Genomic DNA, 27,176 nt, shown 5'->3' with positions numbered 1-27,176 from the left:
TTTACGCCTTGTTCTTATGCTATCCGAGTGACTCAAACATAACAAAATCAATGGGGGCCCCATGCCATTTTGAGAATTTCAAATTCTCCCTGACTGTCTAGTTTTTTTTATTTAGGTGATTGTTAGTTCTCAAAGGTTATCTTATTAAAAAAATATATAGCTCCGTTGTCTTTTCTACATACTGTAAATCTTGTTTACACTGAAAATGTTTACCAACCTGGAAATGTTCATTAACAATAAAGCAGCGGCGGCCCGCTGGCCTTGTGAAGAAGGAATGGATAGCTTGGTCCTCCCCCTCTTATTGCACTGTCTTGTATATTATCTCTCTTTCTCTCTCTCTCTCGTGGTTTCTCTCCTTTCTCTCTCTGCGTTGACAAAAGCCTGGCCGGTGTGGATGCTTTTGTATTGGCCTAGTCTAGACGTGCTGTGTGTGTGCAGCAGCGTGGTGGGGAGACAGGGAAGGATGTAGGGGGAGAGAGAGAGAGGGAGGGAAGGATAGAGGGAGCGAGAGCAGTAGATAAGGTAGCCCTTGGTTTGGTGGGGGTAGGCAGGCGTTGGTTCACAAGATCAGCCCGAAAGGAGAACAGCAAGTGGGGGAGGGGCAGGGTGAAATGGAAGGAGGAAAGGAGGGGGTGGGGTGCCAAAGGTGTAGAGGGAGAGAGCTTCTGAGTGTAATTTTTACTGTTAATATTTATTGTTTATTTCACTTTTGTTTACTATCTACTTCACTTGCTTTGACAATATTAACATACGTTTCCCATGCCAATAAAGCCCTTAAATTGAAATTGAATTGAGAGAGGGAGGGACCTCAAGCTATTGATGGGGAAATGCGAAAGGGAGGGGTGGAGTGAGCATAGGAAGAGGGAGGGGTAACAAGCTGTGGGCTGAGACTAGTGCTCAATGAGGAAGCGGAACAGCAGAGCCATTTTCACCGTTGAATAACCACCGCACGCCGCTTGCTGTGTGTTTGAGAGAGAGGGAGAGAGAGAAGAGCTTTGAGTGAGAGGAAAGAAGAAGCTCTCCTCCTGGATAAATTTTTTTACCGGAGCTCCCTCCTTCCTTTCTCTCTCTTGCTGCTTGTGTGTGTGAGTGGGGGAGGCCCGGGGTGGACACACACAATGGGGCGAGGAGCCTGTGGTTACTGGGCTGATTTGCTGCTGCTGAGAGGGGGAGGGGGTAGAGCGAAGGAGACCGGCACACACAGCTAACTCAGCCAGCCGGCTCCAGCCAGGCCTTCACAGGCACAATCTTACCCCGCTCCCTGGCTCTTTTTCAGTTTTTTTTTATTTTTTCAAGGAATACCCCTCACTTAAACCTGGATCTATGGATTAATCATGTGTGTGGATTATTGTGGATGGATTTTGTGAAACGGATCTAGATTGGAACCTTGAACAGAACCGATCTCTCTCTTCCTGTGTTTGTGGGGAAAGGAGAGAAAGGGAGCCAAACTTCTCCTTTTTTCTTTTTTTTTGCTTTGTGTTGAGGGAAGCTTCTAGATGGATTACAAGATGCATGCCAAGTCTAACGATCTGCTGGATTTTCAGACTCTGGATGCCCTCTTGGAAAAAATGGCACATTATTCTTCTGTCTCTGTGAAAAGGTAATGTTTGGCCGATACCGATAAAAATAAAATACAAATAGGCTTCCCTCATGTTTCCCATTCAAGGGAGACTTTCTCATAATACTAGGCTACATCCGTTGTGTTAAATACACACTGAACAAAAATATAAACGCAACATTACTGAGGTACAGTTCATATGAGGAAATCAGTCGATTGAAATCAATTCATTAGGCCCTAAACTATTGATTTGACATGACTGGGAACACATATATGCATCTGTTGGTCACATATATTTAAATAAAATGAGCCTCAGGATCTCGTCACGGTATTTCTGTGCATTCAAATTGCCATTGATAAAATGCTATTGTGTTTGTTGTCCGTAGCTTATGCCTGCCCATACCATAACCCCACCGCCACCATTGGGCACTTTGTTCACAACTTTGACATCCGCAAACCACTCGCCCACATGACGCCATACACGTGGTCTGCGGTTGTGAGGCCGGTTGGACGAATTCTCTAAAACAACATTATGGTAGAGAAATGAATGTTCAATTCTCTGGCAACAGCTCTGGTGGACATTCCTGCAGTCAGCATGCCAATTGCACACTCCCTCAAAATTGCACAATTTAGTGGCCTTTTATTGTCCCCAGCACAAGCTACAGAGAAAGAGGGTGTTGTGGTTGTTGTGGCAGCAGGGCCATAAAAAAAAAAGTGTCCTGATTCCTGGAGGTGTAGAGGTTGGGCCCCCTCTTCAAGTAAAAAAGAGGGAGAGATCAGACATGACGCATGCCTCTGACTCAGTTGGGCCCCCTCTTCAAGTAAAAAATAAATAAACAAAGTGTGTTTGTTCCATTGAGGTAGATGCAGAAAGTAAACCGCATTGGGGGTCGATTTCCGCAACAACTAAGAGCATTGAAGCGCAAGGCTCAACTAATCCGCTTTTTGGTGCCCTGGCTACCACGCTGTGCAAATACTGTGTGAGAGCGACGTTTTGAATCTTGCTCATCTCAATAGCCTAGCCTATTCATTGATGATAGGTCCTGCTTTACTAATGTTGTGAGACATTGCAAGGCACGAAATTGCGACATGCAGCATTCTATTGCGAGATACAGCTTTTGATTGCAGATGGAGTCAGAACCGTGCACTAGACCTATCTATCGGCCTGGTGGCTGACCTGCTTATACTGTGCCCCTCCCCTCTTTCTCCGTCCCTCGCTGTGAAAGATGCGAATGTTTGTGTTCTTGGAAGTACGGCAACTAATCAGTCTCCTTTGTTCCAAAAGTACAGAATCTTAGGAGTCGATTCCTAGCGGAATTGAATTTTTACACTCAAATGATGGTCGACACTAGGAGTTGATGGTCGACACTATTCTCCACCACTGTCATCGTTGTTAAGTCGGAAAAAATGGCAGGGAAAGGCAAGCGACAGCAGTGAAGTCCTGTTTGGCAATACTGTGAGAAGTTAAATGAGAACAAAATGGCAACTTTGCAAGATGGAATTGAGGTACAGTAATGGTAGTACAGGTGCAGTGCTTAACTATCTGAAAGGGACGCACCGTAAGACCCAAACCGTTGCTGGCAGCAGCGCAGCTGCATTGGGCTCCGGAGTGGCGCAGTGGTCTAAGGCACTGCATCTCAGTGCTTGAGGCGTCACTACAGACCCCCTGGTTCGATTCCAGCCTGTATCACAACCGGCCGTGATTGGGAGTCCCATAGGGCGGCGCACAATTGGCCCACCGTCGTCCGGGTTTGGCCGGTGTAGGCCGTCATTGTAAATAAGAATTTGTTCTTAACTGACTTGCCTAGTTAGATAAAGGAAAAATAAAATAAATAAAAGTGTGAATTCACATTGAATTTTTACAAAAAAACGATGTAACTTTTATTTTATTTTTGCAGTTTAAAGGTTGAAAATGTTTCTGTTTGGTCACATCCCTAGTCACAAGTAGTCCACTTTTTTTGCCATTTGGGACCTACTCATAGCCGCATGTCTCTTACTTACTGCACTGGTGTGTAGTGGGATCTTCTGGCCTAGGTTCCTGTTGGCTGCAGCTACCTCCCCTCCCCAGGAAAACATGAATGATTTTTTACTTTCTAGATGGAATAGATTAGCCTGGTAGATGCAGTACATCTATTTTGTAACCTAACATGATGTGTGTGTGTGTGTCCCCCAAATGGCACCCTATTCCCTGTGGCTCTGGTCAAAAGGTAGTGCACTATATAGGGAATAGGGTGCCATTTAGAACACGTTTTTTCCCCCCTGGTTTTCAAGTGACAGTCACTGGCAGAACCTGATTTCCTAGCTATGACTAGGCCCCTCGGTAACCAGAGCCACTTCCTCCCCTCTCTCCCAACATTCCTTGGCAGTCTGTGGTGATCTATGTCCAGGTCAAAGGTCAACTGTTATTTCAGAGCCCAGAGCAGTGGGGGTGTGGTAAGACACACACACACACACACCGGTAGGCAGGAAGTCAGCCAGCGGTAGCGTTTATATTCACCTCTTGTTGGAATCTGCGTCTGCTGAGTGGTATTTACAAAGTGCATCAGGGTAGGAGACAGTGCTGATCTCGGATCAGGTTCCCCCGTTCATATAATCAAAAACGGATCCTAGATCAGCACAGCAGCACTCCGACTCTTGACACTTTTTGTAAATACGGGCCCTGGTGTGTTAAGTAGACTGTAAAAATGTGTTGCCCTTTGGACCGCGGCAGGAAATAATGTGTCATAGCGATTTTAAGTTTTAATGCCGTTTACTTTTTAAGTGTGGTTGTGTAATGCACCAAGGCAGAGCCTTTACATGTCTATTGTCTGTTGGACTACCAGTGTGAACAGGTTCGTCTTGACAATTGAAACCAAACCTGTGTTACTGTCACTTATCAGGCCATAGATGTGAAGTAGGAAGTTGAGAATGGGCCCAAACTGATTAGGGAACACGTCTCAAATGGTACCCTATTCCCTATAGTGAGCTACTTTTGAACTGGTCAGAAGTAGTGCACTACATAAGGAATATGGTGCCATTTGGGATGCTGCCTAGCTAAATTAACATCTCTTCAAACATGGGAAACTGCAGGAAAACCTGGTGAAAACCAACAGGACTAGTGTGGCCTCTCTTTGCCTGAGCTAATCGTGTTTGCTCTGTGTCATCTTATCTGGTCAAATAGGTTCAGTCAGCAGTTAGTTGAGGTTTTAAATAATTGCACTAAACTAGACCCAATAGTGGAGCAATGGCACAGAGAAATGTACTTTGAACTGTATGTGTGTGTGTGTGTCTGGACTTACTGATCGTTGCTACCTGGCTGTTGTGAACCATCTGGTGGTGCTGTGTGTGTGTGTACGTTGGCAGGTTCCTGGTCCCAGAAAGCACTGCATCCCGGCCCAGCTGGAGCATCAGCCTGGTGTTGTGGCTAGCTAGAACCTACTTAACGAACAGCCTCTGTCCCCATAGAGGGAGCCCTCCCGTCTGTACCTGCCACAGACGCCTCCCCCATCCTCTGTCCTCCTTCTGTGTCTGTCGGAGCTGGGTGGTGTTCTTCCGTTTTAAAACGGCGAGGGACCTGTCCCGGATTTGTCCATTATGTCCAATGAGAAAACACACATTTTCATTGCGAACACATGCAACACATATTTTTTAAATGTTTTCCATTGTGTGCCCCAATGAACACGACCCTGTTGTTCTTTGCGGAGGGCCTGTCAGTTCCTTCCTTAGTCGTCGTCCTCCTGTCTGCTGCTACTGCTCCTTGGTCCCATTGTCTGTCACTTTCGACCTCTTCTGTGCTGCAGCCTCAGTTGACCACACACAAACACACACACACACACACTGTACAACACACACACTGTCTTTACTACCCACATGTATTGTCAGGAGGAGCCCCAGCTTCTCCCTCCTTTTTAAAGTTGCATGGCACCAAAGCCACCACTCTGCCCAATCTGCGGTCTCTAGCTGCTCTCTCTTAATGCCAGGTAGTTATTAGGCCTCTATTCTCTTAAATGAATGGCTATCCAAAATAAATCAATACAGTTGAGAATAGCGATACTGGCACAAGAACCCAGTATAGGGCCTTATAGAATCTGCTTTGCTAAATGTATTGAGCATTATTTTGCCCAAGATAATTGTAAGACATGATTCAAATGCATCAGTGATTAGTATTGTCTTCCAACTTTCTGAAGAGGCAACGTCAAACCCCTGTCTGTGTGCGCGCGTTTGTCTACCACTTTGTGTAGCTGTTAGCAATGATACTAATGTAATGACAACCATCTTCTACTAGATGGAAATGTTTCCCAAAAACGTTCTCAATTAAATGTTAACTACAAAGTAGTCATGGTTGTATACATCAATCCAGTAGTCGTTTTGATTTGCAAACTCAATCACATGAGCACTACAAAAAAATTGCTAACCAAACAACACTCTCTGGCTGGTGTGCAGGAAAAACAAAACAGAATTTGTGGGAAAACTACGTAATCATGCAAAAGTATAAACCGGTTTTATGGAGCCCTACCAGTAAATTCCGCTAGAGAGTTATGTAGATTTTTATCTCTGAATGCAGCCCTCTATTTGGTCATCAGTAGCAGCTCTGCGCTGTATCATGTCTTGCATTATATTCAGGAAGTCAGTATAAGAAACGTTCAATTAACTGTTTTGGGTTTTGGGCGGTGCTTTGACCCGTGTGGGAAGGAAGGCAGGTAGCAGACAAGTTTAAAATTCCTCTCTCCTGTTGTCATCCCATACAGAGATCAGTCAGGGTGTGGGTGTGTTTCTCCTCCAGGGTGGCCTAGGCAGCGATCATGTGCTTGGTTAAGTGCTTCCTTCTCAGAAAGGTGACTCATCAGGAATGTGGTTAGTCGAGCGAGATCCGTACACTGTTGTGTGCGTGACTGGACAGAGTTCTAAACTAAAACCCCTCATGATCAATACTTTGTGTTTGGGCACATTGCTACACATTGCTGTGTCTTTGTACTCTGTCTCCAACACACTGTCCTTGTGATGTAGTAGCCTGGGGGAGGGGAAAGGAAGAGAAGAGAGGCAAGAGGAGGCATGGGAACACTGGGTTCTACCAGCAGCCAGATGATGCCAAACGTACCCCACACACACACAAAACCTCCCACATCCTGAAACACTCCAGAGACTTCCAAGGAATGGGATAGTCTGCGTATTACCAGGGACCCGCATAAACCATTACAGCAACAGTCACACAGGCCCCTGCCAAAACCCCAGTGACGGCTAACCTCTAACCCACCTCTGATCTCTCTCACACACACAGGGTTGGGGTCAATTTAAGTTCCAGTCAATTCCGAAAGTAAACCGAATTCCAATGAAAAAAGGGTATATTTATCAAGGGCCAGGGGGGAGGCCCGGAGGAGGGAAGTACCCCCCTTTGGACTCAGATTTTTTGAACACCTGTAACTGCCATTTCCTCCAATCTAGATCAAAGAAAATCATTGTATAGATTTTATAGATTTTTTTTTACATAGTGGCACATTCTTTGGGGAGAACCCTGAAACCAGAGCTCAGAACAGGGCTGATTTATCTTCCTGTAACGCACCCAGCCACAGACCACATCTAGTTGAGGTGCGGTAATTGAATGTGGGATGATGATGATGATGACACTGAGGGGGTTTTGTGTGGTTATGTTTTGGGGCATGGTGGTAGAGCTGGGATGATAAACTGAAAATTAGACACCGACATCGCCTTCCTCTTACCAAAGCTTGTAGCATACATCTGTCATTTTAGGTGGTTTTGCTTCCCAACGTTCCTGTAGATTTGTTCTAAAACCATTATTTGGTCAACAGTAATAGCCTATGCATTAGGTTGATTCCTGCTATGAAAGTGTCAGCCTGTCCTTATTTCGCTGTAGGCTGCTGACCTCTTTCCCCATTTTTTACATTTCCCCCACTGTGCGCACGGAGGAGGGAGAGATGCATTGTGGAGATAAATACAGTTTTCAAAGCAACTACTGTTCTAGTTATAGCGAAAAGTGTCATAGCTTTCTGTGAGTATATCGTTTATTTCTCCCCTCTTAATATTGAGTTCATGGCACCACGTTACAACCGGAGTAGGCTGTAGTAGCCTATGGTTTTGATGTGCCTGCAGAGCGCGCCATTCACACTGAATAAGCCTACCAAGTAGCCTAGGCCTGGCGTGGGAAGGTTTTGAGTACATTAGCCTACATTTACTGATACATTAAGCAATTAGCCTGCATGGCCGTCTAGCAACAATATCATAGCGAGCAGTCTAGCTAAGTGTTTTGAGTTCCCACTTCCTCAGGTTGTGAATAATATAGCCTCGGTCAATATGCACAAAAATGTCTGCAAATTCTCTGAAGAGGCAAAAATACTACTGATAATTCTGGATCCTATTTAGACAGGTTGCACATCAACATATCAATAATGTATTTGTTAGATATGTTAGATGAAATACCTTACTTTTTGAATCATAGGCTACCATCTCAGTTGTCTTACGTTAATTTGCTCTAACTGTTGCGTTCCCATGGAAAACCAGGTTTTGGTTATGTCTGTGTTGTCTTGTTGTGGGTAAAATGTCACATGCTGAGTAGAACGGGGAAGTCCAAAAACATGTAGGAAACCACAGTACTCTATCCGCAAACTGCACATACTGAACTGATGGCCTGTACAGAATTCTATTTTGTGTGGTTGACTATGACATAGCCAATACAGTGCATTCGGAAAGTATTCAGATTTTTTCCACATTATGTTACGTTTCAGCCTTATTCTAAAATGGTTTAAATTGCTTTTTTCACTCATCAATCTACACAATACTCCATAATGACAAAGCAAAAACATGTTTATTGAAATGTTAGAACATTTATTTTAACTGAAATATCACATTTACATAAGTATTCAGACCCTTTACTCAGTACTTTGTTGAAGCACCTTTGGTAGCGATTACAGCCTTGAGTCTTCTTGGATATGACACTACAAGCTTGGCACACCTGTATTTGGGGAGTTTCTCCATTCTTCTCTGCAGATCCTCTCAAGCTCTGTCAGGTTGGATGGGGAGCGTTGCTGCACAGCTATTTTCAGGTCTCTCCAGAGATGTTCGATCAGATTCAAGTCCGGGCTCTGGCTGGGCCACTCAAGGACATTCAGAGACTTGTCCTGAAGTCACTCCTGCATTGTCTTGGCTGTGTGCTTAGGGTCGTGGTCCTGTTGGAAGGTGAACCTTCGCCCCAGTCTGATGTCCTGAGCGCTCTGGAGCAGGTTTTCATCAAGGATCTCTCTGTACTTTGCTCCGTTCATCTTTCCCTCCGATCCTGACTAGTCTCCTAGTCCCTGCCGCTGAAAAACATCCACACAGCATGATGCTGCCACCACCATGCTTCACCGTAGGGATGGTGCCAGGTTTCTTCCAGACGTGACGCTTGGCATTCAGGCCAAAGTGTTCAATCTTGGTTTCATCAGACCAGATAATCTTCTTTCCCATGGTCTGAGAGTCCTTTAGGTGCCTTTTGGCAAACTCCAACTGGGCTGTCACGTGCATTTTACTGAAGAGTGGCTTCCGTCTGGCCACTCTACCATAAAGGCCTGATTGGTGGAGTGCTGCAGAGATGGTTGTCCTTCTGGAAGGTTCTCCCATCTCCACAGAGGAACTGGAGCTCTGTCAGAGTGACCATTGGGTTCTTGGTCACCTCCCTGACCAAGGCCCTTCTCCCCCGATTGCTCAGTTTGGCCAGGCGGCCAGCTCTAGGAAGAGTCTTGGTGGTTCCAAACTTCTTCCATTTAAGAATGGGGGGAGGCCACTGTGTTCTTGGGGACCTTCAATGCTGCAGAAATGTTTTGGTACCCTTCCCCAGATCTGTGCCTCGACACAATCCTGTCTCTGAGCTCTACGGACAATTCCTTCGACCTCATGGCTTGGTTTTTGCTCTGACATGCACTGTCAACTGTGGGACCTTATATAGACGGATGTGTGCCTTTCCTAAATCATGTCCAATCAATTGAATTTACAACAGGTGGACTCCAATCAAGTTGTAGAAACATCTCAAGGATGATCACTGGAAACCGGATGCACCTGAGCTCAATTTAGAGTCTCATAGCAAATGGTCTGAATACTTATGTAAATAAGGTATTTCTGTTTTTATTTTTTAATACGTTTAAAAAATAACTGATTTCGCTTTGTCATTATGGGGTAGTGTGTGTAGATTGAAGATTTTAGATTTATTTAATCAATTTTAGAATAAGGCTGTAACGTGACAAAATGTGGAAAAAGACTGAACAACTGGTGTCCCGCCGCGCGCGAAGCTGGGCCCAGCAGTGTGCAGTTTGACTAGGCTACTGATATTATTGCCTGGGATTGTTCGACATGAAAAATTACTGTTAGATCAATGACTGTCAACGCAGTTATATGCAGTTCGAAGCTGAAGGAGAGGACGCATCAATTGTTACAAAATATTAGATATTTTGGGAATGTAGAAAATGTAATATGAGCAATGAAAAAGTGAACTGGCGATTTGTAATGTTTGAATCGATTTTCTAACCGATGCATGCTACATTTGGATCGGTTTGGGGTCCGCGCACCGATTCATTTGGATCTTAAACATTAGAATTGGTAGCTTACGCATATTGATGATTTGTTACATTCATACCCACAGTCACTTCTATATCTCTCTCTCTCTCTTATATATATATATATATATATGCATATGCAGTTGAAGTCTGAAGTTTACATACACTTAGGTTGGAGTCATTAAAACTTGTTTTTCAACCACTCTAGTTAACAAACTATAGTTTGGCAAGTCGGTTAGGACATCTACTTTGTGCATGACAAAAGTAATTTTTCCAACAATTGTTTACAGACAGATTGTTTCACTTATAATTCACTGTATCACAATTCCAGTGGGTCAGAAGTTTACATACACCAAGTTGACTGTGCCTTTAAACAGCTTGGAAAATTCCAGAAAATTATGTCATGGCTTTAGAAGCTTCTGATAGGCTAATTGACATCATTTGAGTCGATTGGAGGTGTACCTGTGGATGTATTTCAAGGCCTACCTTCAAACTCAGTGCCTCTTTGCTTGACATCATGGGAAAATCTAAAGAAATCAGCCAAGACCTCAGAAGGAAAATTGTAGACCTCCACAAGTCTGGTTCATCCTTGGGAGCAATTTCCAAACGCCTGAAGGTACCACGTTCATCTGTACAAACTATAGTACGCAAGTATAAACACCATGGGACCACGCAGCCGTCATACCGCTCAGGAAGGAGATGCGTTCTGTCTCCTAGAGATGAACGTACTTTGGTGCGAAAAGTGCAAATCAATCCCAGATCAAGAGCAAAGGACCTTGTGAAGATGCTGGAGGAAACAGGTACAAAAGTAACTATATCCACAGTAAAACAAGTCCTATATCGACATAACCTGAAAGGCCGCTCAGCCAGGAAGAAGCCAATGCTCCAAAACCGCCACAAAAAAGCCAGACTACGGTTTGCAACTGCACATGGGGACAAAGATCGTACTTTTTGGAGAAATGTCCTCTGGTCTGATGAAACAAAAATAGAACTGTTTGGCCATAATGACCATTGTTATGTTTGGAGGAAAAAGGGGGTTGCTTGCAAGCCGAAGAACACCATCCCAACCGCGAAGCACGGGACTGGCAGCATCATGCTGTCGGGGTGCTTTGCTGCAGGGACGGGTGCACTTCACAAAATAGATGGCATCATAAGGAAGGAAAATTATGTGAATATATTGAAGCAACATCTCAAGACATCAGTCAGGAAGTTAAAGCTTGGTCACAAATGGGTCTTCCAAATGAACAAAGACCCCAAGCATACTTCCAAAGTTGTGGCAAATTGGCTTAAGGACAACAAAGTCAAGGTATTGGAGTGGCCACCACAAAGCCCTGACCTCAATCCTATAGAAAATGTGTGGGCAGAACTGAAAAGGCGTGTGCGAGCAAGATGGCCTACAAACCTGACTCAGTTACACCAGCTCTGTCAGGAGGAATGGGCCAAAATTCACCCAACCTATTGTGGGAAGCTTGTGGAAGGCTACCCGAAACGTTTGACCCAAGTTAAACAATTTAAAGGCAATGCTACCAAATACTAATTGAGTGTATGTAAACTTCTGACCCACTGGGAATGTGATGAAATAAATAAAAGCTGTAATAAATCATTCTCTCCACTATTATTCTGACATTTCACATTCTTAAATAAAGTGGTGATCCCAACTGACCTAAGACAGGGACTTTTTACTATAATTAAATGTCAGTAATTGTGGAAAACTGAGTTTAAATGTATTTGGCTACAGTGTATATAAACTTCCAACTTCAACTGTTTGTATGTGTGTGTGTGTGTGTGTGTATGTATGTATGTATGTATGTATGTATGTGTGTATATATATATATATATATATATATATATATATATATATATATATATATATTATACACACACACACACACACACACACACACACACACACACACACACACACACACACACACACACACACACACACACACACACACACACACACACAGTGGGGAGAACAAGTATTTGATACACTGCAGATTTTGCAGGTTTTCCTACTTACAAAGCATGTGGAGGTCTGTAATTGTTATTATAGGTACACTTCAACTGTGAGAGATGGAATCTAAAACAAAAATCCAGAAAATCACATTGTATGATTTTTAAGTAATTAATTTGCATTTTATTGCATGACATAAGTATTTCATACATCAGAAAAGCAGAACTTAATATTTGGTACAGAAACCATTGTTTGCAATTACAGAGATCATACTTTTCCTGTAGGTGTGACCAGGTTTGCACACACTGCAGCAGGGATTTTGGCCCACTCCTCCATACAGACCTTCTCCAGATCCTTCAGGTTTCGGGTCTGTCGCTGGGCAATACAGACTTTCAGCTCCCTCCAAAGATTTTCTATTGGGTTCAGGTCTGGAGACTGGCTAGGCATCTCCAGGACCTTGAGATACTTTTTATGGAGCCACTCCTTAGTTGCCCTGGCTGTGTGTTTCGGATCGTTGTCATGCTGGAAGACCCAGCCACGACCCATCTTCAATGCTCTTACTGAGGGAAGGAGGTTGTTGGCCAAGATCTCGCAATACATGGCCCCATCCATCCTCCCCTCAATACGGTGCAGTCGTCCTGTCCCCTTTGCAGAAAAGCATCCCCAAAGAATGATGTTTCCACTTCCATGCTTCACGTTTGGGATGGTGTTCTTGGGGTTGTACTCATCCTTCTTCTTCCTCCAAACACGGCGAGTGGAGTTTAGACCAAAAAGCTCTATTTTTGTCTCATCAGACCACATGACCTTCTCCCATTCCTCCTCTGGATCATCCAGATGGTCATTGGCAAACTTCAGATGGGCCTGGACATGCGCTGGCTTGAGCAGGGAGACCTTGCGTGCGCTGCAGGATTTTAATCCATGACGGCGTAGTGTGTTACTAATGGTTTTCTTTGAGACTGTGGTCCCAGCTCTCTTCAGGTCATTGACCAGGTCCTGCTGTGTAGTTCTGGGCTGATCCCTCACCTTCCTCATGATCATTGATGCCCCACGAGGTGAGATCTTGCATGGAGCCCCAGACCAAGGGTGATTGACCGTCATCTTGAACTTCTTCCATTTTCTAATAATTGCGCCAACAGTTGTTGCCTTCTCACCAAGCTGCTTGCCTATTGTCCTGTAGCCCATCCCAGCCTTGTGCAGGTCTACAATTTTATGCCTGATGTCCTTACACAGCTCTCTGGTCTTGGCCATTGTGGAGAGGTTGGAGTCTGTTTGATTGAGTGTGTGGACAGGTGTCTTTTATACAGGTAACGAGTTCAAACAGGTGCAGTTAATACAGGTAATGAGTGGAGAACAGGAGGGCTTCTTAAAGAAAAACTAACAGGTCTGTGAGAGCCGGAATTCTTACTGGTTGGTAGGTGATCAAATAATTATGTCATGCAATAAAATGCAAATTAATTACTTAAAAATCATACAATGTGATTTTCTGGATTTTTGTTTTAGATTCCGTCTCTCACAGTTGATGTGTACCTATGATAAAAATTACAGACCTTTACATGCTTTGTAAGTAGGAAAACCTGCAAAATCGGCAGTGTATCAAATACTTGTTCTCCCCACTGTACATAACAATACTAATATCAATTGATAGCATTATTTTTTTTTATTTTTTTTTTTACACTTTATTTATTTTATTTTGTCTGTCTTTGTTGTACATGTTTTAGGGCCAAACTGATGGCAGTTGTGAAAAAAAGATAGTTGGAAGAGTTACAGAGTTAATTGAAAATGGCGTTGTAGATTTAGATTCTTTTTTTCATTATTAGGCTATTTTCTCTTGAACCATAGTCTATCCACTAGAAGCTCATGGACAATATGGACACAGATAGAACAATTTATAGAATATATGAAAAAGTTATTCAAGTATAAATTACCAAAGTTACCATAGCTTGCCATATTACCTGTTACTTACCAAAATTACTGAAGATTCTGGTAACATCGGTAAATTAGCGGGAGATTTGCAACCCAATGTCTGACAGAGATGCTAATGACTGTGTTTGTCTGTGTCCCCCCCCTCTTCTCCTAGAGAGCCTAGTGAGGAGTGCAATGGAATCAGCGGTGCTCTCTCAGTGGAGTCATCCGCGCCGCCATCGAGACTGAACTGGTGTCCCGCCGCCTCCGCGGCCACCGCCGCCCCTGCCCCAACCCTCACCCCTGCTCCGGCCCCTGTGCCCGCGCCCCCAGTCACCTCCACAAGAATGGGGGACGGCCTGGACGCAACTACGGTGCAGATGTCTTCGTCAGGGAGCAGTAGCAGCAGCCACGGGGGGCAGCCCCAGTCCTCCACCTACGTACCCACCGTGCCAGAGTTTAACCCACCGCCCCCAGAGTACATCAACCCGTCGCGGCCCAAGCGGCAGACCAACCAGCTGCAGTACCTGCTGAAGGCGGTGCTGAAGACCCTGTGGAAGCACCACTTCTCCTGGCCCTTCCAGGCACCCGTCGACGCCGTCAAACTCAACCTGCCGGTGAGTGTTGTGTTCATGTCTGGTTGGCTGGCTGGCTTTCTGGTCAGCTGGCTGTGGTGTCACTATATGGACTAGAAAAGGAGAAACATATAACCTGAGAATAGTATTTGTAAGTTGAATTCATTTAAAAGGTATTTAGAAGTTGATTTCATTAAATAGTCTTTAGAGCAGGTTTGGGTTGGAGTGTACCTACAGGACGGTAATTCTCCAGGAACCTGCTTTAGACCTCTATCCTGACTAGCCCATCCACATCGCTCTGACCAAGTGCCACATTAGTGTTTCTTCTCCACAGTGAGTCTGGATTTGCTTTTCTCCCTGGCATTTTATAAATGCGAACACGTTCTGACCGTTCTGATTGGTCCCAGATACAGATGGGTTGGGCCAGAGCTGTCATTGTCTTTGATACTCGGATTGGTTAGAGACGATCCAATTGTTTATGAATTTTGTTTTGTACAACGCCCCTCATTTTGACTTCCGCACAAACAACTTCTAGGATGGCAGTTTCAGGCTGAATGTATGTAGCGATCTACAGCAGAGCGGAATTAAATTCAGCGTGAGTCATCAGGCAAACAGACCTCTGCTTCCGCAAAGGAATTACATTTCTAAAGACTATTTTATAAAATCAAAATCCAATTTTATTTATCATATGCTTTGTAAACAAAAGGTGTAGACTAATGCATGAAAAGCCCAGGAGGCCGGCCGTTTCTGAGATACTGGAACCGGCGCGCCTGGCACCGATGATCATACCACACTCAAAGTTGCTTAGGTCACTCGTTTTTTGCCCAATCTAACATTCGATCAAACAGTAACTGAATGTCCCAATGCCTGTCTGCCTGCTTTATATAGCAAGCCACGGCCACGTGACTCACTGTCTGTAGGAGCTAACCATTTTCATGAACGGGGTGGTATACCTAATAAACTGGCCACGGAATGTAGGTGGAGGCAACGTGACTAGGCAACAGGATAGATAATAGACAGTAGCAGCAGTGTGTTCTCGCTGTATAGACAGAACAGTCTATACTATTTCCAGTATAGTGCTGGTTTTCCCTTTTCTAGTTCACACCCTTACAACTCTGCACCCCAAATAGCTTTTTTTACAAGGAGTGTTGAGTTGCAAACACCAATTATTGATTCTACTAGTGTTTCTATGTGGGCCATGCCACCCAAGCATCCAACATGCACACTTGGCATATTCCTCTGTCTGTCTGTGACTGTCTTGTTTTAGTTTAATTATACTTTTTTTAAAATATGTTTTCCAGGACTACTACAAGATTATTAAAGTTCCTATGGATATGGGAACAATCAAGAAGCGACTTGAGAACAGCTACTACTGGAACGCGCAAGAATGTATTCAAGACTTCAACACCATGTTCACCAACTGCTACATCTACAACAAGGTATGGATGCAATAATGCATTGTGGCTGTCAACCACCACCTATAAATATAATCTATAGAAAGGGCTTTGGAACAGCTTACCCTGGCAATTTGAATGAGGTGGTCCATGCTATAGATTCTATTTTCTATGACCACCACACCCCATATAGTTACTATCAGAGCCGTATATTTAGAATTCGGCCAACCTTTTAGAATGGACGATGTTTTAGAATGGATGCTTTTTCTTAGGTAGTGCTAGATAAATGTATGTCTAGGTCCTAGGTATTGCTAGGTCTGTGTATGACTAGGTCCTAGGTATTGCTAGGTCTGTGTATGACTAGGTCCTAGGTATTGCTAGGTCTGTGTATGACTAGGTCCTAGGTATTGCTAGGTCTGTGTATGACTAGGTCCTAGGTATTGCTAGGTCTGTGTATGACTAGGTCCTAGGTATTGCTAGGTCTGTGTATGTCTAGGTCCTAGGTATTGCTAGGTCTGTGTATGTCTAGGTCCTAGGTATTGCTAGGTCTGTGTATGACTAGGTCCTAGGTATTGCTAGGTCTGTGTATGACTAGGTCCTAGGTATGTCTAGGCTTTGGTTTCTGGTACTGTATTAACGTGGGGTGTCTGTCTCTCAATGCCTGCAGCCTGGAGATGACATAGTGTTAATGGCTGAGCAGCTGGAGAAGATGTTTCTCCAGAAGATCACTGAGATGCCCCAGGACGAGACGGAGATCGCTGTCATGACCGGCAAGGGACGAGGCCGGGGCCGACGGGAAGGAGGTAGGGTACAGCACACACACAGGCACACCCCTGGCCTGGGGTTTCCAATACCCTTTTCACACTACTGAACTGTACTGTGCTGGCCAGGTTGCGCGTCCAACATAGTTGCTGGAACTTTGCTCGAAAGGATAATGTGAAAGGGAAATATCCGAGCCAGCACAGTACGTTTCAGGTTGGCATGAGTGTGAAAATGATACAAGTCTTTTGTTTCATGTGTTTTGAGTGAGTTACCTGTCAATTAATCCCATAAGGGATGGGTCGCCAACTGGCACCAAAATATATTTAAATTAATTCAGTTTAGATTTGGGCGGTATCCACATTTTTATACCGTCAATATATAAATAATATTTTATTATTTTTACAGACAAAACAATTTAGCCAACAGGGATCTTTAGGGCCGTATAAAAACCCTTAATTTTTTTGCCTGATTCCGTTTTATTTGTTCCCAAATTCAGTTTTCTCAGGTTTCCCTTTCCCACATTTTTTGTTTAGTTTTTCACTCTCAAATTCACACTTTTTCAATAGAAAAACAACTAATTTGTATTTTCTAAGTCCACATTAAAGGGAATTGTCCAAATTGTTCTACTTCATATTCATTATCCCCAGCACCAACCCAACATCAACATACAATATGTGAAAATGGTGCGTTTCTATGTTTTGTAGTAAAAAAGATAGAGGAAGATAAGTGTTTCGAATGACATCATCAACCAATAAGTAGACAATGCCTACTCATACACCGATGTCATTGGAAACACTTATGTTCCTCTATCTTTTTTACTACAAAACATAGAAACTCATTGTTTTCATGTTGATGTTGGGGTGGTGCTGGAGATGATGAATATGAAGTTGAAATAATTTTTGTATTTTCTTTAATCACATCAGGAGACCACTTGAGGTCTGGAAAATATTTGAGGAATTTACATTTTTGGGTGTAGTAACCCTTTGACTCCAGCAAGCAAGAGGCTGTTTTTAGCTGTTTTTTTTAGCGCAGATGTGATGGTAGATTTACCCACTGGATTGATGCAAATAATCATGATGTCATTCTTCCAGGTAAGCATAGGCTACCTTGTAGTTAACATTTAATTTAGAAGGTTTTTGGGAAAGCCTTTCCATCTACCAGAAAGCTTTTTATTAGCATCATGCTAAAGGCTGCACAAAGTGGTATACGCTCGCACCATACATACACAGATGGGGAATTCACCTTGCCTCTTCAGAAAGTTGCAGGAAATACGAATCACTGATGCATTCTGTTAATGTGTTATGGTAAACTTGGGCTAATTATTACATTTAATACATTTTAGTTGATTCCCTACTAAGTTCAATTCATTTTAAAATTTTGTTTTAATGTCTGGATTCCGTGATTCCGTCCGCATTCTCCGTATTGCAGATTTTATAGGGCCCTAGATCTTGATCCAAGAGGGGATTGAATGTTTCTTCTGTAACCAAGAAACTTGATCATGACATCTAGCCACTTAGCTAGCAATTTAGAAAACCAAATGCATAGCTGGAGCCCTGAGCTGGATATAATTTATTTGACACATCTTAGATTTCTTATAGTTATACTTAACTTATAGTTATAAGCAGTGGTGTAGCACGCACCCCTGCAACCTAATTCAATTTCATTCATTCGTGCATTGTTCTGTCTCTCTATGCGTCTCTCACACCCTCCCAGGTCTGAACTTGAAGCCAGGCCCGACTATGGATTCTCCGTCCACCACCCCCCAGACGCGGGGCTTCTCCAGCCACTCCCCGGGCCCCCAGACCAGAGGACCACCAGTGCAGCAACAGACCCAGGACCAGGGGCCCCCATCTCTACCTCCTCAGCCCCTCATACAGGCCCTGCCCACCCGCGTGCCCCCAACGCTACCTGTCCACACCCATGCCCACGCGCCACAGCTGGGGCCCCCCTACTCACTGGGCCCGTCGGACCTGCCTCTCCCGGCCCCTCCCAAGCTCCCTATTATGACCTCTGTGCCTCCTCTCCCCACCCAGACCACCCTGCCCCCCACGTCCATCCAGAGCACCGCCCCCATAATGCAGAACCCCGTGCCCATGGCCAAAGTGAGTAGGATGGAGGATTTGGCATGCATGGGGAGGGTGCTGGGTATATTGCTTGCAGAACTGGGTCATGTTCATTATAGCGCAAAATGAGAATGGCTTTGCATTTTTAGGGCTACTCCATTGGTTCCATTGCGCCAGGGAAGCTCAATCAATCGCAGTTCAGAATGCTTTTGACAAAAGTACACTGTGTATTACCTTAAGCGTCATCTAAAACGATCACATTCTCCTCTCATACTCTGCCTCTTCTCTGTCCTTCTCCCCGTGCCCCTCATTTCTCTATCCCCATCTTCCCTTCCTCCTTCCAGCAGAGAAAGAGCCAGAAGAGGAAAGCAGACACAACCACCCCCACGGCCAACGACCAGCTGAGCGAGTCCTCTCCGGCCGAGTCCAAGTCGGGGAAGACGCTGCCGCGGCGAGAAAGCGCCAGGCCCAGCAAGCTTCTCAAGGAGGCTCCAGACTCCCAGCACCACCTGGGCCTCGGGATAGGTCTCGGTCTAGGGGGACCCGTAGGACCAGGTTTAGGGTCTCATAGCCCCAAGCAGCAGGAGCAACTACGGTACTGCTCCAGCTTGGTCCGAGACATGTTACATAAGAAGCACGCTGCCTACGCCTGGCCTTTCTACAAGCCAGTGGACGTGGACATGCTGGGGCTGCACGACTACCACGACATCATCAAACACCCCATGGACCTCGCCACCGTCAAGGTGGGTTTGAATGGAACACTATTATGGCTGTGTCCCAAATTGCACCCTTTTTCCTATATAGTACACTACTTTTGACCAGGGCCCATAGGGCTCTGGTCGAAAGTAGTGCACTATGTTGGGTAAGGGTTGGAAAGAAAGCCTGAAGGAGTGTAGCTCTCTAAGAGATGACCTTGTCCTCTCTAAAAGGATTCCGACATTGTGACGTGGTTTTGTTTACATGTTGTGATGTGTTTTTAGGTGAAGCTGGACAACAGGCAGTACAGAGACGCCCAGGAGTTTGCTGCCGACGTGCGGTTAATGTTTTCCAACTGCTACAAGTACAACCCACCCGACCACGAGGTGGTGGCTATGGCACGCAAACTACAGGTAATAACACTTCTAACACTGTAATTAACACCGTCATAATTCAATTACTTTCATTTTCCAGAAGGAACTTAAGTTGTGGCAAGTCGGATAAGATAAAGAGATATATATATATATATATATATATATATATAGTAAATATATAAACGGCAACATGCACGCATGACAGATACACATGCAAGGTATATACTAGATAAATGTAAGTCACAAAAATCTATTTCATAACAAATGCCCACATGAGCTTAGGCCTTTTCATGTACCTGTTTGCTGAGCTATTTGCTGTGTTTGTTTTACTGGTGCAGCAGATGTGTTTGAAATCTGGGTGGTTCAGTAGGGAGAATACGTTTTGAAACTGAGTGAAATTCATATGTACTAACAGTTCTTGAACTTTTCCAAAATCAGAACACCGATGTTTGCTTTTCCATTGCAACTAGTTTTGCTACGGTGCGCCCTATTGAACACCACCAAGTTCTGTTCTCTATCCAGACTCTGACACTGACTGTGTCCTCTCTCTCTCCCTCCCTCCCTCCCTCTCTCTCTCTCTCTCTCTCTCTCTCTCTCTCTCGCTCGCTCTCTCCAACAGGACGTGTTTGAGATGCGCTTCGCCAAGATGCCAGACGAGCCCGAGGAGACCTTGGCTTCGACTCCTGCCCCCGCGCTGCTCCAGTCCTCCGCCCCCATCATCAAGTCCCAGCCGCCGCCCATCCTAAATCCAGCCTCTTCCATTCTAGGTCCAGCCTCCTCGGTCAAACGCCCTGCTTCCTCCTCGGACAGCTCCAGTGATTCGTCATCGGAGTCGGAATCCTCCACCAACGACTTGGAGGAGGAGAGAGCCCAGAGACTGGCCGAGCTACAGGAACAGGTGAGGAAAGACCGAAGGAAGTAGAATATTTTGGGAGATATTGTTTTTATTGATCCTTTCTGAGAATTAGATCTCTTTTACAAGTGAGATCTGAGTATTATATTTTTTAAAAACAAGGCTACAGCAAAACAACAACATTGAATGCAAATAGGATGGGATTTTTTCACCTGATTGAGGGATTCTCTGATGACATCTCTATTTATCATACATTATATGATATACAGAACCCCCTCATAACTATCATCTTCCTGATTTTTCTATGTTGGCACTAATGGCATCAATTTGTGATACATTTGATGGATAAATAAAGTTGTTTCAAATCGAATTGAATCCTTGAGGGTGGATGAGGGATACTGTGTCATTTCTGACCCCATGGGATATTTGGTGACTTCCAGTCAATGCCTATCCATTGTTTTTGACCGTTTAATTTCCTTTCTGTCTGTTTCAGCTCAAAGCTGTCCACGAGCAGCTGGCGGCCCTCTCGCAGCCACAGGCCAGCAAACCAAAGAGGAAAGAGAAGGAGAAGAAGAAAGACAAAAGGAAAGGAGCGGTGGAGGAGATCCCGGAGCCGGCCATCCAGTTCCCCAAGAAGACCAAGAACAACAGCAGCAGCAGCAGCAAGGAGCTGCTGCCCAAGAAGACCAAGAAACCCAGGTAGCAACAATAATAGCCCTTTCACACTACTGAGCCAAGCTACAAGGCAGGACCAAGGAATAAGCCAGCTAACTTGCCAAAATATTTTTATGTTTTATTTATTTATTTTTTATTTTTTTATGAGCTTGAAATGGGCATGGTCGAATTGATAAAAACCCCGAAAACAAATATTTAAATGTAGCTTTTTTAATTAACCAGAAAATAAAAAGTTATTTCCGGTTGCTTATTAAAGTTAACTGGCTAACTCATTGATCCTGCTTTGTAGTATACCCATCTGTACTGCACTGGACTTGTTCTCCATCAGTCAGCGCACGGTACAATACACAGCTATGGGAATTTCTGTCTTAGGTGGGGCGTTAGTACAGAAGTCAGGACCTGTGACATTTACACAGGATTTGCTGAGCGCATGGATTGTATTGACACATTATAAACATTGCTGACTTCAAAGCACTGATTGTCTTTGTCAAATTACTTAATGAAGCTGTTTTGTTGTTAATCCTCTAAGCCATTTCTAAGCTTCTAATGTCTAATTTCCACAGCCAGTGTGTAAACATGATTTGTGTTCTCCCTCTGCATTTCACAGAGCTGTTGTGTTACTCTGGCTACATTACAATGTCCCATATACTAGCATACTACTTAGAATTCACTACTTCATTCTAAGTAGTATGCTTGTACGGACATTGGAATAGAGACAAAGGTTGAAATTGTATTCCAGTTGAAATAGTACTGATGGTTTATATGTTCTGCTCTGATCTTGCAGTAAGAAGGAGGGAGGTGCGGTGAAGAACAACCGCTCTGCAGCCGTGGGCCCTCAGGCAGCGCTGCAGCCCCCAACTCTGCAGCCCGTGTCGGGCTTGAGGGAGGGCCAGGAGGAGGGCCCGGCTGCAGCCGGAGCCCCCGGGGAGAAGGGTAAACCCATGTCGTACGAGGAGAAGAGGCAGCTGAGTCTGGACATCAACAAGCTGCCCGGTGACAAGCTGGGTCGTGTGGTCCACATCATCCAGTCCAGAGAGCCCTCGCTGAAGAACTCCAACCCCGACGAGATCGAGATCGACTTTGAGACGCTCAAGCCGTCCACGCTGAGGGAGCTGGAGAGATACGTGTCGTCGTGCCTCCGCAAGAACAAGAAGAAGGTTCCTGGTGAGTCTCATCATGAATGTCTTTGCCTCCCCCTGTGGCCAAACAGAAACTCCCTGAGCACCTACAAATAATTTGTCATTTAATAATGTTGCATAATTAATTCAAATCAATCCCAAAATTACAGTTACAAAACATGAATAACAAGAAGAGGTATTGATAAGTTTTCCACAGCTTTCCTCTAGCTCCTAGGTCACTCTTTTTAAAAATAGTTTTGCTTTAAAACTTTGTCTGAGCAATGCAGTGTGTTATGTTGACCTAACATGTTCGTGGAAGATAGGTTGTCTTGAGAAGATGTCGAGTCACGTGCTGCCCTCTCCTATAGTGGCAGAGAAGACCATGGAGGCCATGACGGCCGCCAAGACCAAGGCCAGCTCCTCATCTGACTCGGACAGCAGCGACTCCAGCTCCTCAGACAGTGATGAGGAGAAGGGTATGGACACGCCCTTCTTATTTCACTCCTCAAATGTTGTTTTAAGCCTTTTTAATATCTTCTTTGGTTTGAAGCATAACATTGAGGTATTTCACATGTGCCTCATTATCTACCTCATGCATATATCATGGTCATATATCATGGTCAATACTTGAATATTTGACAATCTCACATTGTGGCTGTGGTCAACAGATTTTTCTCACGTATTCAGAATTGATAGAAGAAAGCTTCATTTAAATTTTAATTCAGGATCTCCTTCTCTCTCCCTTCTCTTGTCAGGAATAGCTCCTAAACAGAAGAAAGGCCACGGGACCAACGAAGGGAAGAAGACCCATCTCCACCATGCCATGTCTGGAGCTGGTCCCCTCCCCCAGGGCCACCCTCACCCCCAGGCCCACCCTCACCCCCAGGCTCCTGTCCTGCAGCCCAGCATCCACCTGAAGCACCAGCAGCACCATAACCCTTCCCCCGCCACCTACATAGCCCCTCCTCCCCCAGTAAGATTGATTGAATTTATTAGATAATTAAAAGTAGTAGGCTGCTCTAGCCGGAGACAACATATTTTACATTTTAGTTTAGATAGCTAGGTGAGACAACCACATATCACAGTCATTTTCCCTCAGCAAAGTCAGTGCTAGTTGGAAAAGACAAGTTTAAGATACTTAATATTACATACATGATAAATTATCCAGGATAAAAACACAAAGCTCGAATGCTTATTTCATATGTGGTCCTAAAGATATGATAGCATTTTATTGTCAGTTTTCATAAAAGCTCATTACAGGACATAAAAACAATAGACTATATATTCCCACGGGGGGCCAGTATGGAAAAAAATGTATGCACTCACTAACTGTAAGTCGCTCTGGATAAGAGCGTCTGCTAAATGACAAAAAAATGTAAAAAAATTATACAAAACATATAGCAAGCATTTCACTACACCTGCTATAATATCTGCTAAATATGTGTATGCGACCAATAACATTTGATTTGATAGGGATGGGGACTGTACAGCGGGCCTATACAGCTGATTAAAAAAGCATTTGTTCACATCGCAGATCAGGAATCACTGAAAAGTGCAGCAGTGAAGTTCAGTGTATGATTGTGCGTGTGTGTAATGTCTAGGTAACGGTCACGGCGTTGGAGTCCTCCCAGCTGCTGGAGAACACGTTTGATTCGCTGCCCCACTTCGGCCAGCAGCCCCTCATGCACCTGTCCCAGCACCACCACTCCTCGTCGCCTGCCGTGCCCCCCCACCTCAACGCTCACTCCGCAGCAGGGCCTGTGTCCCCAGAGACGCACCCCTTTCTCAACCAGCACCCCATCCTCCCCAACCCTAACCCAGGTAAGTTCCGACCTCTTCAAGCCACACCTGCCTGAGGTCAGATAGTCTTTTGTATTTTTTTCTAATACTTGAGCTGTGGTTGATTGAGCTTGCCTGGCGTAATGGGACCAATGGAATAGTCCATAATGTGCCAACCCCACCCATCTGGTGTACTGGGCAGGCTCAATCGGACGCAAGCAAAGTATTTGAAAGAAAACAAACACTATTTGAACCCAGTTCTGCAATAAATCGGTCTTGCGTTATCCGAAGGCTTCCTAAAAGTTGATTCTAAGCATTTATTGATTAGCTAGGCAGTTCAATGTGATGTTTCCATCCTGACTCTGCTAACCACATTTTCTCATTGTTTCCCTTCCTCTTCTTCACCTGTAGCTTTGCACAACGCCTTGCCCCAGCAGCCGTCTCGACCCAGCCACAGGGCAGCAGCTCTACCTCCCAAACCCCCCCAGCAGCAGCAACCAGCGCCCCAGCCCCAGCCAACCCTACAACAACAACAGCAACAACAACAACAGCTCCAGCCACAAGCCCCTCCACCCCAGCATCACCTCCCGCCCCACATCCTCCACCCCGCCCCCCCCCAGTCCCTGCAGCAGCGGCCCCTGTCCCCCCCCACCCTCACCCCTCAGGGCCTGCTGTCCTCCCAGCCCCCTCAGATGCTCCTGGAGGACGACGAGGAGGTGATTCCGCCCTTACCCCTCAGCCAGGTGCATCTCTACCTGCAGCAGCTCCAGCAGGGACAGAGCCAGGGACGACCTGGCCAACAACCACACAATCCCCAGCAGGTCATGCAGTCTCTCCAGGTTCGCCAACAACAGAACCAGGCTCCCCTCCTGCAGTCTGTACAGGTCTGTATTGTGCATATGTTGAGTGTGTAATATATTTATTTTAGGGCTGTCCCCGACAAAAAAAAAGATATTGCTCGACTGAGAGTCGTCCTGTTCTTTAGACCAATCAATTGGTCGGAATATTTAAACTTATTTTTCCATATATAGGCAGACACACCCTAGTGTTTGAATACAATAACTACATATGCACTGAGCTTGTCTGATGCACACTGTTTGATTTAAATAAGACACACAAATAACTAAAGAAAGAGCGCGATGGTCACACTGTGTTTAAAAAAGACAGCGAGTGCCTGTGTGACTGGCGCACGTTGTCTCGCTCTCCTCCCTACTGCAGCGAAAGACAGCACAGCAAGTGATTATTGCGTTGTCCCTGCTGAAGCTGCAACATAATTTCAGCCATTTAGTTTCTTGTTTCTGACTGAAACGTTCTGTTAACGAAATCCCTAATTTGTTTAGCAAAAACATTCCCTATTCCCTCAACCCTTGCTCTCTTTACGTGAAACATGTAAGCATTGCATGCATGTGACCAATAGGGCCTGACCTATAGCCTATCCTAATCGCATCAATGAATTGGTTATAACAAACTCCGAACAGTAATGTCGACAACCAAATGGATGCGGAGGACGTGAAAAAGAAACTTGAAACGGGCAAATGTTTACTGGTTGCTCAGGAGGGAAAGGGGAAGTCAGATCTGTGGAAGACATTTGACTTAGCTGTGGAAACTACTGGAGATCAAGAAAAAGGAGGGTATAGGAGCAAGCGTTGTGTGAGTATTATGTGTGCCAAACAGTTGCTGTTAGATTACAATATTATTTTTTCTGACCATTTGGAGCAGTGTAAACAACACTAAAGTGTACCAGAGAGTCTGTTCTAATGGAGAAAAAAAAGATAAATAAAGCAGACTTAAAAACAATTGCATGCATTTGTGAATTGCAATTTATTTATTGTTTAGGCTAATTATTCAAAGCTCCCTTTGTTATTTAATTTTAAAACTAAAATGCTTGATTGCATTTCAAAGCATGAATGTCTCGTATGCTGTGTGATGCCATAAACGAATAAACGATTGATTGATACAGTAGACTAAATATTGAAATATAGGCCTAAGTAAGTTACGGTATTAAGACTAAACAGTAGGCTCGATGGTGGTTATACAAGGCTCCTATACAAAGCCTACTAATGATAACGACATTACTTATTATTATAATGATGATCATAATACTAATTGTAATAATAACAACAAGTAGATCAAGAAAAAGGAGGGTATAGGAGCGAGAGCTGCGTGCATATTATGTGTGACAAACAGGTGCTGTTAGATTACAATATGATTTTTCTGCCTGTTTGGAACAGTGTAAACAACACTAAATAATAAGTAATACCAGTTTGCTCTAACAAATAAAAATTGTAAAGCCTTTATTACAGGATAGCAAAGATGAAAAACAGCCAAATGCTTTATCAGGACATTTTGCCATTGCATGAGGCTTGGTGCTCACGGAATCAGTAGGCTATTAAACAAACACTTAAACAGGCAACAGAAGCAAGATCTGTTTTTATTTCTGTAGCTATATATATATATATATATATGTATGGATGATTTATAAAGCCAGGTACGTTTAACAGCTAGGTCCAAAAGGCTTCTTAACAGCTTCTACCTACCCCCAAGCCATAAGACTCCTGAACATCTAATCAAATGGCTACCTGGACTATTTGCATTGTCCCTCCCCCCCCCTTTTTACGCTGCTGCTACTCTGTTTATTATCTATGCATAGTCACTTTACCTCTACCCACATGTACATATTACCTCAATTACCTCGACTAACCTGTGCCCCCGCACATTGACTCTGTACCGGTACCCCCTGTATATAGCCTCGCTACTGTTATTTTACTGCTGCTCTTTAATTATTAGTTGTTTTTATAATTTTTTCTTAAAACTGCATTGTTGGTTAAGGGCTTGGAAGTAAGCATTTCACTGTAAGGTTGTATTCGGCGCATGTGACAAATAACATTTGATTTGATTATAGACCTAATTAAGTTGGGGTTTGCTATCTCCTCAATTTTCTTAGACAATTA

At 44.3% G+C, this 27,176-nt stretch overlaps 1 protein-coding gene across 4 annotated transcripts in view; it reads left to right on the top strand.

Moving 5' to 3' along the window:
* The first annotated feature begins 914 nt into the window (after positions 1-914).
* Positions 915-27,176, top strand: part of brd4 (bromodomain containing 4) — a 32,782-nt gene continuing 6,520 nt past the window's right edge. For 2 of the 4 annotated variants that reach the window (XM_045210742.1, XM_045210741.1), the window contains exons 1-14: positions 915-1,600; positions 14,112-14,553; positions 15,813-15,950; positions 16,573-16,708; positions 18,381-18,769; positions 19,075-19,473; positions 19,711-19,839; positions 20,420-20,698; positions 21,147-21,352; positions 22,113-22,492; positions 22,770-22,922; positions 23,202-23,419; positions 24,048-24,267; positions 24,637-25,109. In XM_045210742.1, the coding sequence (XP_045066677.1) occupies positions 1,497-1,600; positions 14,112-14,553; positions 15,813-15,950; positions 16,573-16,708; positions 18,381-18,769; positions 19,075-19,473; positions 19,711-19,839; positions 20,420-20,698; positions 21,147-21,352; positions 22,113-22,492; positions 22,770-22,922; positions 23,202-23,419; positions 24,048-24,267; positions 24,637-25,109 (3,666 nt within the window). In that variant the 5' untranslated portion in view covers positions 915-1,496. The remainder of the gene's footprint in view (positions 1,601-14,111; positions 14,554-15,812; positions 15,951-16,572; positions 16,709-18,380; positions 18,770-19,074; positions 19,474-19,710; positions 19,840-20,419; positions 20,699-21,146; positions 21,353-22,112; positions 22,493-22,769; positions 22,923-23,201; positions 23,420-24,047; positions 24,268-24,636; positions 25,110-27,176) is intronic. The other 2 variants (XM_041862633.2, XM_041862632.2) reach the window with 2 other exon arrangements.

Source organism: Coregonus clupeaformis, chromosome 35, assembly GCF_020615455.1.
Source record: "Coregonus clupeaformis isolate EN_2021a chromosome 35, ASM2061545v1, whole genome shotgun sequence".
Lineage (NCBI taxonomy): Eukaryota > Metazoa > Chordata > Actinopteri > Salmoniformes > Salmonidae > Coregonus > Coregonus clupeaformis.
This window is presented reverse-complemented; position numbering and strand designations above follow the sequence as displayed.